This window comes from Gallinula chloropus (assembly GCF_964237585.1).
Source record: "Gallinula chloropus genome assembly, chromosome: 5".
Classification (NCBI taxonomy): domain Eukaryota; kingdom Metazoa; phylum Chordata; class Aves; order Gruiformes; family Rallidae; genus Gallinula; species Gallinula chloropus.
In genome coordinates, this window is record NC_140090.1 from 56,869,885 (window position 1) to 56,884,656 (window position 14,772).

At 37.2% G+C, this 14,772-nt stretch overlaps 1 protein-coding gene across 1 annotated transcript in view; it reads left to right on the forward strand.

Moving 5' to 3' along the window:
• The window catches only part of DLG5 (discs large MAGUK scaffold protein 5), a gene marked incomplete at both ends in the record, with an annotated part of 103,729 nt that overhangs the window by 28,351 nt on the left and 60,606 nt on the right, over positions 1–14,772 (forward strand). Inside the window, one exon of the mRNA XM_084265573.1 lies at positions 10,319–10,387. Coding sequence (XP_084121699.1) covers positions 10,319–10,387 — 69 coding nt within the window. The remainder of the gene's footprint in view (positions 1–10,318; positions 10,388–14,772) is intronic.

Consider the following 14,772-nt stretch of genomic DNA (forward strand, 5'->3'; position numbering starts at 1 on the left):
CTAAAAATTCACAGCTTTAAATCTGGAGAATAGCATATGAGGAAACGTTACTGTGCAACTGTAACTAAACTGGCTACTGATTGAAGTTCTTCAGTAGTAATAGCCTGTTTTTGAAAGAGTGTTCCAACTACTTGTTTTTATTTCTTGTTAGAAACAGAAGTTCGGTATATGTCAATACGCTAGGGCTGTAGGAATCAGAAGGATATTCACAGAAGATAGCTTTATGAGATAAGATTTTATACATGCGAGTTTAGATATAGTATATAGTATGGGCAGAGGGGGGAAAAAAGCCTTTGGACTTTGATATGTTACTCCTGGGCTAACAAAGGACTGGCCTAAATATGTCCTTTCTTGTTTTCTTTTCCTGAGCTGCGAATAACACAACCCCTTGGTGTGATTGTGGTTATGTTTGGTTGAGGTGCTTTGTTCCTTGCATGCCTAATACTCCTGTTCTACAGGAGTAAGCTATAACTGTGTTAAACTGCATTGTCCTTGTCTAAAAGCATCATCAGAATAAGAAAGCTGTGTGGCTTTAACTGTACCATTAGAACTGAAGGACATGAGTTCTTATATTTAGACTACTTTTATGGATGGATGTAGGTACATGTGTGTTCTTGATGTCTTGGCTTAAAAAGTTTGAACTTCAATGCTTGTTTATGAGCAAAGCTTGAATTGCTAGAAAAAAACTGCGGGAATGTGATGGATGCTCTCTTCCCCTGCAGTTCCAGGCATGCCCGTCGCTGCTTCTATAGAAAAAATTGCAAGATATAGTCAGTTAATGAAAGAACTAGATGTGTTAAGAGGCTAATCTTGAGGAATTAGTACTTGTTTTCCTTGTTACCTGGTAGATTTCTAGTCTTTTGGATGTCGGCATCTACAGTTTTAAAAACCTGTAATTACTTTTTCCTTTGTTCTTCCATGTAGGTTAGTTTGTTGTTTTGGGTTTTTTTTAAATGGCATGGACTCATTACAGAGCTAATTCGGTGGTGACTTTGATTTAATTCCCAAACTGAAATTAAATGTTAAATATAGCATTTAGTTATAAAATTAATGCTGCTTTAAAAAAAATACTTTTTGCCATTCATATTGCCTGACTAGACTGTTACAACATGCCACAAAGTTTTGTGTATAACTGTGCAAACTAAATCAAGTTCTAATTTCTTAGTTGTCACCATTGCAAATTCAATAAGGCAGCTGTTCCTGATTGAGAATGTATTTGTATCGTTCCACCATTTATCACCTTCATCCCAAAACAGTTTCTCACTTCTGACTCTGTAGTCTGTAGGTGTTTTCTGAACACCATTTTCTCTTGCTTAAATCTTCTAGGGACACTTGCAAATGACGAAATGTGTCATTCTCCAGAAATCGCAGTCAGATTACTTGCAAAACTTCAAGAATATAACTTGATGTAAAGAGTTACCTCCAGATGCAGAAATATGAAAGGAGTGCTGCATTACAAAAGGGCACCCAATAGGTCTTCTTCAAACTTTAAGAACTGGTTAGTATGCTAAGAGAAATAAATGTGAATGTGGTGTTATCTGGGGCTAAAAGAAGTCAGCAAGGAGATTGGAAGGTGTGCAGGAATACTGTTTCTGCCAAGGCTTAATGAAAGGGAAGAATGTTATAATAGGTGTCTGTTCCCAGCCCAGATGATGACATAGAACTTGGTGCATCATCCATCTATCCCTTTGTCCTCCAGAATAAAAATGGATGTATAATATATCCTTATTTGTAAGAACACTTACTCAACTGTCAACTCAGTGATGTTCTTAAATATTATACCCCAGCACTGAAGGGTGCTGGGGTGGACTTTTCTGGATGACTTGTCATATTTCCCAATTCAGCTTTTTTTTCCTCCAGTTGTCGTGAGCAGTTCTACCCCTCAGTCATAGCCTAGGAGGAGTCTGGATTGTGTCTCTGCTTCTCGAATGCCTGTGTCTGGAGCTGCCTAGTTAGTTCTTACATGCCATTCATTTACAGCCCAGAGAAGCTCCCATAGTCAGTATCAGGTTCCTCAGGTTTAAGTGTCAGTTCCATTCATAGCAAGAGCAACGTGTGCAGACAATTTCTTAACTACTTTATTTGCTGAGATGCCTTAATTTCTTATCTGTCCTGTACTTGGCAATAAAACCCAGAAAATGGACCAGAAAGATGAGTAGTTGCCTTCAAAACAACATTTCCAAAGTGTCTGATGCGAAAACCAATCATTATCTAGCTACAGGGCAAACAAGAAACATTTCAGAAGCAGATGAGCCTGAGTTACCACAATCTGTTCAGACAGCATTGGAATGGGCAGCTGGGACCAAATGGGACCAGACTTAGGGGTAAGGGTAGGCAGAATGGGGATGTGCTTTGAGGTGTATATCAGTATCCAGAGAAGCAAAAAGTGAAGTTTGCAGCTGCTCCCTGGACAGGATAGATTTTTCCCTGCTGTGCATATACAGGAGGAGCAATTGGTAGCTGCTCCCTGTTGCAGCTATTTCGCTGGACACTGTGCAGATGGAGTACTGAACTAGCACGTGGTTGCTGAGTGGATTTAGGCCATAAGTCATGAGATTTCCTTTCCTAGAGGGAAAGGGATTGGTGAATGTCCTCTACTGCGTTCTAGTCATCTGTGAGGTTTAATGAGAATTTACATCTTTCTACCTTAATAAACAAAATTCATTATATCCTCATGTATAATTTACTGAGTAATCTAGATTAAAAAGATAACTTTAAGAGAAACAGAGTTTGAGATTGCAGGAAGCTTGTTAAAACAGTAAACTGCTATTATGTTTTCTCTCCTTCCTGCCTCTTTCCTTTGGCTTATCATAGATAATTCAGCAAACAAATGTAATGTTCCAGATGGCTAGAAGTGAGAAAAAATAATGGATGCACCAGACTTTTTACCAGTGAAATGGAGATGGGTTTTCCCAGAATAGGTTAACTGACATGGTTAAAGCAAGTATATTAAAAATCAAAAACAATTTTTGTATTTGAAAAGGTAGTTAGCTGTAATAGCACATCATGTTTATAGTACAGAAGACAGCACTGCTGCTTTGATAATAGTGCAGGCACCACCTGTATAATTCACATGAGATGAAATGTGTGACAGTTTGATTCACCTTCCTGCATTGCACTTGTAGGAAGACTTGACTTTTAGTACAGATAGGAAAAAGCTGCATTTAATGCTGAGATTAAAGAATCTGGAGCCAGTTTTTCTTTTCTCCTCCTTTTGAACATCAGCCTACAAAAACACGTATTTCTCTTGTAAGAAAGTTAGCAGTGAAGGCAGTGTACAAACCAAAAGTTGTTCTTTTGCCAGTATTTTCACGGTAGCTAGGTATGTTGCTTTTAGCCTTAAAGTAACTGCTGAAAAATCATCACCCATCTTGCTGCACTACCTAATGGAAATTTAAGGTTGTAAGAGAAGGGCATGGTCATTCACTGTTGCAGTCCTCCTCAGCTGAAATGGAGTGTTGGAGACAAATGACTTGTCAAGACAAAATGCACTCAGTAAAGTAGAGTTAAAAGCCATCCCAGTCAAAAAGCAAGAAGACAAAGGTTAAAGCAGTTGTTTCTGGTTCAGAACCTGAATTGCTGTAGGGTTTTTGAATAAGTAATGGCAGTAGCAATTATGATTGCATCTTTGGTCCTACTGCTCCAGCAGATATATTTAATCACTTGTGATGTGGTTTTACAGAGTGCAAGAGATGAAATTAGTCATTTTAGAAATTGCAAAGAAAGAAATGAAAGATTGTAAGGGAGCAAGGGACATGATTTCTGGTTGACCTGATGTACTTGGGTGTGGTTTTAATTTTTTTTAGCAGTTATAATTTTTTTACCTCTTCTAATTACTAGTTGGCAATAGCTGCTATCCTGCTAATAAAACTTGATGGTAGTTTGGCTCTTAAAAACTGTTTCTGTCCCGCTTCTGTAAGGCTTTATTACAGCATCATGTCCATGGCAAAATAGCTTGAATGCTGTCAACTGAAGCACTGTCATTGTGTGTTTTGTGAATCAAGCTATGCAAATTCTCATCTGTAAAAAATTTTGAGTCTTTTCTGTGAAGAGGATGATTTGACCCAATACTCAGAATGAAGTAAACGAGAACAAATAACACTAATAAAGTATTAGTGTATCCTGATGATGAAGCGATAATGTAGAAGAATCAACTACTTTGTTTTTAATCATGCCCTTCAATGTTATCCTTCTCACTGCTTCTCTTCTTTTTGTGTATTGAAGGCACCGTCTGCTTCCTTTCATAATTCATGTCTTAGATGTACAACAATCATCCAGTCACTTAGATTTCTCTTAAAGATAGGTTGTAAATTCTTTTCAGTATAACTCATTGTATTGCTTCCTGGCTAAAAAAAACCCCAAAACAACAACAAAACCCAAAAAACCAAACTACTAAAGCAGTGAGTGTATGTGCTGCTTAGGAATGTGTATTTGGAAGTATGTCTGTGGGTTTATTCTCCTATGAAGTGTTTTGAACAGATGTTGCTGAAAAATAGGAATTTTACAGATATGTTGTTTTTAACAACTGAAGAACAAACACTGTATTTGACTGTATGACTGACAACTAGAACTTAAACATTTGAACTCAGGGCTTCTTTGGTGATGTCTCTGGCCTCTGGCAGGTTACTTAACTTTTCTGAATCTAAATTTACACAGAAATTGTCATATTAAATCAGAATCATCCTGACTTCTTGTTCTGTCACCAGGGTTGATTTTTAATAAATGTTTCAGAGAAAGATGCCAAAGTCCTTGTTCGTTTATGAAGTGTTCTGTCCTTAACGGGAGTTTATTCTTAATTGCATAGAACTGAAAGATGCCTTAAGCATCTGAAGTGTCTATGTTTTCCAAAACCAGACTTCTATTAGTAGTATCTTAGTATTTCATTGGTGTGTTGTAAAATATTTTCTCTACTCCAAAAGGAAAATAAACTTTTAGACCATTACTGTCTCTGTAAAACTGTTACAGACTGAGGCATTTGGGAAATAGAAATTGTAAAATTTTAGTTGCTTCATTATTAAAAAGCCATTTAATGTTTGTTTGGCTGTCACAGTGTCCTAAAAAATAAGACAATTTTGTGCTGCAGGGCGCGGTATTGAGGAAATGTAGGTGTGCAGAATAAGTAATAGAGCTATGTTTAAAAGCAGTTGGGGGAGAAGAGAAAGCAAACTTGCTGATATGACCTCTACTGCTATTTTACTGCTAAGTTTGCACCTGTTCTTCTCAGAGTTGCTCATATCCTTAAAGGTAAATGACTGTGAAACATTTGAAATAATGATGTTATGGGTGGGATCCAATACCCAATTGAAAGTTTTGGATGAGGTCAGGGTTTAATGTTTGAGCATCACACAACTTGCAAGAAATGACTGTCCCTTATGGTTTCTGACAAACCTGACTGCACAGGCTGCCAAGAAAAGAATATCCTCAGAGACAGAACATGGCAGATCCATGTGATCTTAAGCTCCTTGGGCAGTTTTGTTTGTTGTAAAGGCAATGGGAACATTGTAATCTGGGTCACTTCCAGTTTTAATCAAACTTTTTTGCTCCCCCACAGCAAGTTGGAATCCTGCCAAAGTCCGTTTGGTTTGGTGCGCGGAGATGTGGATAAACAAATGTTTGTCACGCTGCCCTCTCATCCGGTGTGTTGGACCTCCATCAGAAACATCATTTGCTGACAAGAAGTTGAATCAGCTGGCAGTCACTGTGCTGGGGAGGGTGGGAGGAAAGAGCAGAGTTTAATAATGGAAATACACAGCAGGAGAGCACAGAGAGTTGTTTAATGCCATCCTTAAAAGCAGAGGTGTAGCAAACCTGTGCAAAGCACTCCTCCTAGGTTCAGTCCTTCGGTGAGCGAAGAACTCCTAGTTAGAAAATAAGTTTAATTTAGGAGTCAGACATTCTGGAGATCTTAATCAATCCTTAATGATGGGTAATGTGTCAAGAGCTGTGCGGCTCAGACCATAGCACTTCCCGTCTTCTTGGGATGATACACCTAATGCTTCTTGAATGAAATCCTGGTTGTTCACACACCAAAGCAGGTTCAGTATACTCTTTGTCCCTGTGTTGAATGTGTGTATCTGAGACTAATTATTTTTACGCCTATACAGGCATTTAATTAACATAGTAAAATTTGGAAGATGAAATAGCCTTCAGTTGTGTTATAAATATGGTTTTGTAAAAATTTTGAGAATTAAATATACATTTTGGGGAAAAAGTAATTGAAAGCATGTGGACAGTCAACCCTGTGTCCTATGTTGACACTACAGTCTCCTTGGATATACTAGGCTTTAGAGCCGTGAGCAGAGCTTGCCTATGCATGTGTATTTGTATGGAAGGGGATGAGAGCAGCTGTGAAAACCCTGACATTGTGTTTATCTCCACATAATGAAATTCGGACACAGTGGTTTTCTCAGAATTCATGCCATGATTCAGCATTTAGTCCTAGAAGAAATTTTACTTGATCCTTTGTACTGGTTTCTTACAGAAGGTGCCAAGTGTAACCTTGTTTTGGAGGCTTTCCTTTATGATGAACGGGCTTGTCTTTTTCAGCCTTGCTTTGAAGTACAGGTGATACCCAGTGTTATGTGGCATTTCACAATTCAACAGTTAGAAAGACAGAAGAGTTCTGTTTTAAACTTTGTCCTAATAATTCCATTAGTCTAGATTGGTCATCTCTGATGAGCTGACTTGTTGGGGTTTTTTTCTGGTTTGTTCATTTTTTCTTTTTTTTTTTTTTCTTCCCCCTTCCCCCCTCATTGACTTTCTTAACAAGGAAATTATATATCACTGTGTTTTGTGAACATTGTGTGAAAGATGGAGGCAAACCAGAATGTAGTTCCTCTGCTGTCCCCAGAGGTCGCTTTGAGAGTTAAGCAACTAGTTCCTTTCCTGAATTTGCAAGTTTTTGTCTGGTCTTCCTGTCATCTGATTAATAAAGATAGTAGTGATTTAAGGAAATTTGACTTGATGTAGTTGTCGAAAATAGAAGGAAGTGGGATTCTTAAGACTCTCAAGTATATACTTACAGCAGTTTCTAAATCCCTTTGGTCTGCCAAAGCTGCTTAATATTGCCAGGAACTGATCCAAAGCTTAATCCTGGATGAGCAAAAAAGAAATGCCCCAAAAGCAAACCTGCCTTGCAAAGACAGGATGCTTATGCTCTTTTTCCTCTCTGCAGAAATGTGCATCTGTAAAAGGTAACTTAAAAAATTAAAGTTAAGTCTGAGTATTATCTATTGTGTTTCTCAGAATCGTGTCATTTCAAGTTGTAAGTTTGAATTTAAACAATATGTCAAAAAATGTTTGAGTCAGTGATTTGAAATCAAAAATAGCAAGTTTTTGTACTTGCCGGACTTGAGGATGCACAGTGAACACTAGAGGAAAAATAGGAAAGACAAGTACTTGGATGAGTATGGTGATAGGCATGGGAACACGTATGTGTGAGGCACTTTGAACATTAGCTTGCACAAGTAGTCATGGCTACTTGTTGGGTTCTGTTTTGTGGTCTTTTTTTTACAATTTGAAAAGATGGACGGTCAGAAAGGTCTACTAATTTGAAACCAAGTGGAAAATTGTCTACCAGAGAGTGGTGGTGGCAGCTTTGCAACAAATGTCTTAAAATACAATTGTGGTGCAGCTCATGAATAAACAGGGTGTTCTGGGGCCTTTGGTTATAAAAACTAGCTTGTGCCTTTTTTCCTTCCTTTTTTGCCTGTATCTGAATTCCTGTTGGGGTGATTTTGAGTGTTTTCATTTGTCATGAGGTGTCCTGTAGAGCAGGGAAATTAAGTTGTAGAGCGTTTTTCAGGTTCAGAGCTAGTTTGATCAAGCAGACTGTGTTAAGTCCAGTGCTTCTTTAGCCCAAATTGAATACGTGGATGTGTATCAGTTCAGTGCCCAAAAGAAAGATTTTTATATTGTAAAAGCTCTGTAGGCCTCTCTGGTTATTGTTTCTGGTGCTTACTAATACTAGTTCTGATGACAAAGGTGGTACATGTTGCAGGTAATGGACACACATTCTGGGTACATTAAGAACAAACCAAAATACCCACAAACAGCCTTGAAAGTCAAACAATTGTTACTAGACTTGGTTGGTTGGTTTGGTAGAAGTGAGGAATTATGAATGGGTCAGATGATTCCTGCCTTCTTCACAATTGTGCATTTTCTTGTGATAACATGCCATGCATGCTGGATCCTGTGTTTACAGATCTGAGCTAATGTTTTATGAACATCGTGTGGAGTCATATGTCTCCACTGATGAAGTCAGCCTCAGAAACTTTTCTATCTGTTCTAGAGAGCAGAATTTAACTTGCTTTAAGTGCTGGCACTGGCTTTTGATGCTGGCAAAGAAGATAGAGAGGATCAGTCTTTCCTGAGGATAAATAAAATCAGAATCAGCTAAGATGATCAAGGTTTGAGTCATTCTCCAGTATTAGAGATAGGATTCCTATATAACCTTTTAGAGGAACTGGGCAATTTTGCCTTAAATTGCCGAGCCTAATGAAGCGTCAATTCTTGGTACAAGATTTTATTGTGCTTGAGTCCCACACAGATTTGATGCAATCTGAGTACATGTTATCTGTCATAAACATGTTTAAGATATTGATCTACTTTTTTCAGCTTCCTTTATGACTCTAATCCTTCTAGTCCAGAGTACAAGAAATACTGCAGGTCATATATTTAGAACATGCAAAGAGGCTGATTTTAATTACTGCAGAAATTATTAAAAAAAAAATAAGATTTAATGTAATAGGAACACAGCTTCAATTGTTATGTGAAAACATTTGAAATCAAAGCAAAAACATCTAAGATATTTTTTCCTGAAGCCTCTGTGTGTGACATGCTTGTCATACATTTTATTTAAAAATCAGAACAAAACAAAAAACTTAGGAGTGACAAATAATCTTTGATTGTATGAATATATTTTTGAATAATTTCTTCATAGGTATTTGTCAAATTCAACAGTCACCTTCACATTTCAGTTTCTTGTACTTGTTTTCAGCTATGACTGCTAATAAAAACAGAGGATTTACTTGAAGAGAGTTTTCTGTACATTCAAATACTTCAGTTTTCTTTTGCCTTGGCATTACTCCTTTTATTAAATGCGGGAGCCTTGTTATTTTTTAAAAGATAAATAAACACACCCCATTTAAGTTGGGGCTCACGTCACTTTTGCTAGCTGAAGATCAAGCCCTAAGTGTGTTTTCGAGCACTCTCTTTAATTCAATTTCCTGTTAATGATTTTGGTGTTAGTAAACTTCTTTTATCACATCGTGTGTTTCCTTCGTTTAATGCCATGGTAGTCACTGATGTTTCTTTTCTCACTGAGAAGCAGAGATGTTAAGCAAAAACTAGGATTTCTTTGTTATTTCCCAGGCTGTCCTCTTTAATCTATATCAAAGGTAAATCCATGTGTTTAACCTCATGCTACTTTTCAGCTTTTATTTCGTAATTTCAAAGTGAAACTGAGTCAGAATACTGAAATACTGAATCAGAAGATGGACGACTATAGGAAGGGCAGCTCCTGAAAGTATTGAAATGATCTTTGAGCTTGGCTGTTGTGAAAACAGGTCTTGCATCCTGGCTAGTGCTGAAAATGGACCAGATTTCAAATTGCTTTTGCACATAATCACTCCTGGTCTTTACTGCAGTGTGTTGATCCTGTTTGTGAGGGGTGGTGGAGCTGTTTAGTTTGTAAGGTTTTGAAGTAGGACCTGTTTTTCTAGTTCTTCTGGTAAGTAGAATCTAGTATGCTTCTAAAATAACTAAAATAAAAGGTGTCTCTGTCTAAGTGAAAAAAATTGCTGTTACTATCATCAGTAACAGCAGACAGCTTTTAAGACCAGGTGCAGAAAGTTGCAAATGGATTGCAAGCAAAATTTATTTACCAATGAATTGAAATTTCGAGTCTGAAGGAAGTTTGAGGATAAGAATACAGATCAGTTTCACAGTGAAATAAGAGCTGGCACATGTAAAAAGATAAGCCCAAATAGATTCTGAGCATTGTCACAGACACCACTCATAATCTTATTAATGTAGAGATGAAACTTTGTATTTTCAGTGCATCCGAAATAAGTGGTATTAGTTCAGTATTTTGCTGAACTTGTTTTTACTATTTCATACAAAACTATTTCTTGCTCCGTGTGCAGTGCAACGTTCATTCACAAATTATACTTTGCCTATTAGATTTTTTTGTGTGTGTTAGGGATGCATGTTCTCTAATTTAGCATGTTTTTAATCTACAGTATCAAGAAAATGCTTAGCCTAGTTTGCTGAGAGGAAAAGAAAATCAAGTAATTTTTTTTTTTTCTTCTAATTTTAGGGTCTACTTACAGTGTGCTGTCCATAATGCCTTCTGATTCTGAAAGCAGCAGTTCTCTGAGTAGCATTGGTAAGTAAAGTATTAATCTCCTGACTTAATGAGCCTGTCTCTTGGCAGCTGGGAGAGCAAGATTTTAAGGTTACCTTTGGGAAATGTAGGACGATTCTGTTCATCAAATCGAAGAAGTTGAACTAAAAAATGTATTCAAGCATCTTTACCAGGAGAAAGTATACCCATTTTGTGTAGTGAATGTTAATAATTTTCATGGCTGTATGTAGTTGTTGCCTGTAAAAATCTGTTACATTTGGATACATTGTAACTACCCTTGAGGTAGTAAAACACTGTGCTGCAAATGGCTACATTTGGTTTATACATGGGTGTGCGTATAAAAATATATATGGGCAAGCATGTATGTGTATGTAATGTAAAAATTGTACACAGTCAAAAGCATCATAAAAATTAAAAATATTATTAGCCAAGGTCATGGCCTTTTAAACCTTTGGAAGTGGCTGCAAGCTTCAACCCTGTTACTCCTGTATGCAATGAATTGATTATTTTCCTCTGTTTTTAATGTCTCAAGGAATGACAAAATACTTAAAAAGGAAAGAAAAAAAAGAACTAGTGGAAAAAGAAATGTGGACAGAAGACTTCTAACAGCAAGATGCTCTTGGAGTAGCTGTGTTAGCTGTCAGTTTCTCTCTTCACTTGCACAAATACTTTTCTTGTGAAATCTGTGTAAAAGTCATTTGCCTTGGACAGGGAATGTAGGCTCTTGCATATTTAAAGTTCCAATGTTGTGTCAGGCATCTGGAGACTTCCCTGACAGCAATAGGCAAGTCAGTTTTCTACCCACATCCTTAAGCGGACATCTGTTGCAGTCATTGAGTTGAACTTTTAACTCCAGCATGCAGGAACAAGATTTTAGGGTTGACTGATCTATTTGCTGAAGATACGGGAAGCTGTGACATGTTCATTTGATTTTTATCAAGACCACACTTGCATGATGTTGCCTGAAGGAAGGGTATTATTTAATTTGCTGTGAATAAATTGGGGCTGGCAATAGGAAGAAGAAAGTTTCTAAAGTTTTAGGACAACCGGATGCAAAAATAGAGTCTACCAAAGAAGGAAGTTCCTTTAAGGTAAAATCCAGTAAGCTTGTGTAATACTTGAAGTGATGCCTGAGATAGAAGATGCAAGTGATCCTTTCTAGCTCCATGTTCCTAACTTAAAGAAGAAAGGTACATTTAAACCTTGCCATTTTTCTAACTCTGTGGATGCACATAGTCAATTCTTTGTTCCTTACCTTTTATATTTTAAGTAAAGGTAGGTAGATGAACAGCTAGTGTTTGCCATCACAAAGAGAACTTTTGCTTTAACAGTATTCATTTGCAAGATTAGGATACCTGGCCTCTATTTTCTGTTTTATTAACTTTCTGATACGCAGTACCTTGCAGGAAGGGTTGTTTAGAATTTGACATTTTATTTCTGAGAGATTCATTATTCCCATGTATGCTTCAGAGTGGAATTCTTTCCGAACTGTGGTTTGTTCGTGTTTTGAAATATTGAAACTTGTTCTGAGTGCTGATCTCCGTATTTCACCTCAAGGGCTGTGCTTGGAAGTGTTTTTTGCCCTTAGCATGTGCCAAATGATCAAAGGTATTAATAACTGAAAAATTAAGTGACTTGTTATTAAACAAATCTTCTGATCTAGTGTTCTCCATAGTTTTGATTTTTTTTTTTTATTCAAATGATTGAAGTGAGTTAGGTGTTCAGTAGTTATGTTAACAGCCAGGGGAGTTCTTTGAAGCCAGCATGTTTGTTTTATAGTCTGGTTATAGACCTGTAATTCGGAAGTATAATTTTTTTTTCCCAATCACTTTTTCTCCCTCACATCTTTTACTGAAAAAGATAATAATATTAATGTGACTTAATATCAATAGCAAAATTTATTTGCATAATAATCAGCATATTCTAATAGACATGTTTGCAAGTTACTTCAGAGCTGCATTGAGACAGGTTTTATACTGGTACGTTGAATGACAAACCATCATAACTGAATCTGTTTGCATGCCAGCTCCCCAGAGGCTTCATATGAGTTCTTTGAATGGAATCCCAACAAATACTGAGTTGCTATAGCATTTCAGGAATTTTACTTAGATCTCCTCCTCCTGGTCCCCATTTTACTGGAATATATTTTCACAAGGGTAGTTCTGTTTGTTGGAAATCACAAATTTTGCCAGTGAAATGAATGCATCAGTGAAAAAATGTAAATAGCTCATGATTTTGGGATATGTTCAGTTTGACATTGATAATTATATGTGTACACATATTCTGGTAAAAGAATATTTTAATTTCCCTGCTTACCTGAGCCTTCCTTATGAGGCAGAAAAGGGATCTATTTGATTATTCCTGAGTATCAGACACTGATTTTCATTAACATTTAATAGATATTTTACGTCTGATCTCCTTTGTTTCTGTTTGTCAGGCAGCTCAGAAAGACATTTACAACTTTCAGAAGAAATTAGGAAGATTTTGGGGTTAATAATTAAGCCCAGATAAGGAAACAGAGGGGGAATCTTTGCATCTTCTCATTAGGACAGAGAATGCAATCTTTCATTTGTGGTTTTTAAACTCATAATTCATAAAAGTAACTAGAGAAAGGTATGTGCACATGCTTCAGATGTTCTTCCCAATCTTAATCCCCCTACCTATTGTTGGAGGTGTTTTCTGCTGCCAGCCTTCCTAATTAAATGATCTTTTTTTGAAATAGTTTGGAAAACCTTCACAAGTTGTTGTGAAGTTAAGGTGATTCTATATGTTTTACAGCTATCATGTGTTTCAGAGTTAATTTATGAAGGTGATCTATATAACAGTGGGTGTATTGTACAGAAAAAGACCATGATCTAAGAAGTAATCTTAAATAACACTAAGATGACTGTTCTTAAAAGTTGGTACTAAGAAAATGTGGGATTAGTTTCAGTCAAATCACTGAAACATGTTAGGATTTGGAAAGGAAAAGATGACAGAACATGATTTCATTACTATAAATTCATGTTGTGCCAGAGTTTTTGGTATATATGCTGTTCCAATTCCTCCATTGAAAGAAGGCAGCAAGCCTGGAGAGCAGCAGCAGCATGAGTCAGCAGATACGGAGCAGCTTCTGTATGGTGAACAACTGGATAAACTGGGGTTCTCATTCTTCGGTAATGTCACGCTCCTAATATGAAAGGAGAGGAAGGAGTGATGTAATTTGTATAATGTGACTCAGAGAAGAGTCTGTCCTGAATAGTGGAGTGTCCTACAAGATTTTTTCTCTTCCCCTGCCTAGATTAGCATGAGGGATACAACAAAAATGAACCTCATGTATGTGTGGTCGAATAAGCAATTGGGTGGAAGCCAGCGCTCCTACCTCTGTAGCAGCCAGGTAATAGCATTGAAGAAGAAACTCCACTTCATAGGTTTATCTGCCTTCACCATGGGTGTATCTGCCTTTTTTTTCCTTTTGAATGTGTAAGTAAATAAAAATGCAGTGTGACGCATTGTTGCTTTTTACAAGTTTTTCTTGTGTACTTTTCTCATCATTCAAAATTGGTTTAGTGGACAATACATTTTTTTCCCCTTATGTTTCCTCTTTCCCCTGTATTAATAAAGCTCATGCTGTGCATGTAAAATAGCAAATTTTGAGGGATATAAACTGCTGTAATCCCTGCATCCCACCTTTGTGCTTCAACCCCACCTTCTTCCCTCCAAAGAAGCAAATACTCATTACATTGTCATGCTCTCTATATATTTCTTTTCTCTTTGCTCTTGGATAATCACAAAGATTTTTGTGTGTAAATAGAAGCATCTTTTATCTGCCCAGTCCCCATGCCTGGTAGGCTCTCTGAATAAAGCTACAGTCCTGCTTTTCTGACATCAGAATAATTATTTATGGAGATTCAGTGCCTGGCGTGCCAAGCACGGAACAACAGTGTCACTTAGGAGTTGGATAGAAACTAGTAACAGAGCTTTACGTGACAGTCACTGGCTAGTCTCCCACTTGAGTGGTCATGATAACAGCAAGGAAAAGAATACAGAATAAAGAGCTCCCTTAAAAAATAAATTTTAAAAGTGCCAGTTTCTATGGTGCATTTGAACATAAGTGCTTCCTAAGCCCTGAAGTGAAGTGACGTAGTCCTGGTCCACTGGCTCTAGGTGGCCCTGCTTGAACAGGGGGTTTGGACCAGATATTCCTTTTGTATCTGAGCAGATAATTTTCTGGACCTGTAAGGAAAAGGTGGAAGACCTGTGTTATGAAAGATTATCTACAGACTATATAGTGTCAGCCAGATATCACCCTTCTTCTGTGATACTTCAGCCTGAAATCATTCAATTTGTTTACTATGGAAATCAGTAACACAGTATCCTTATTTCTTTCTGTGCATCTCTTAATTATCTACTGTACTTCTAGTTTC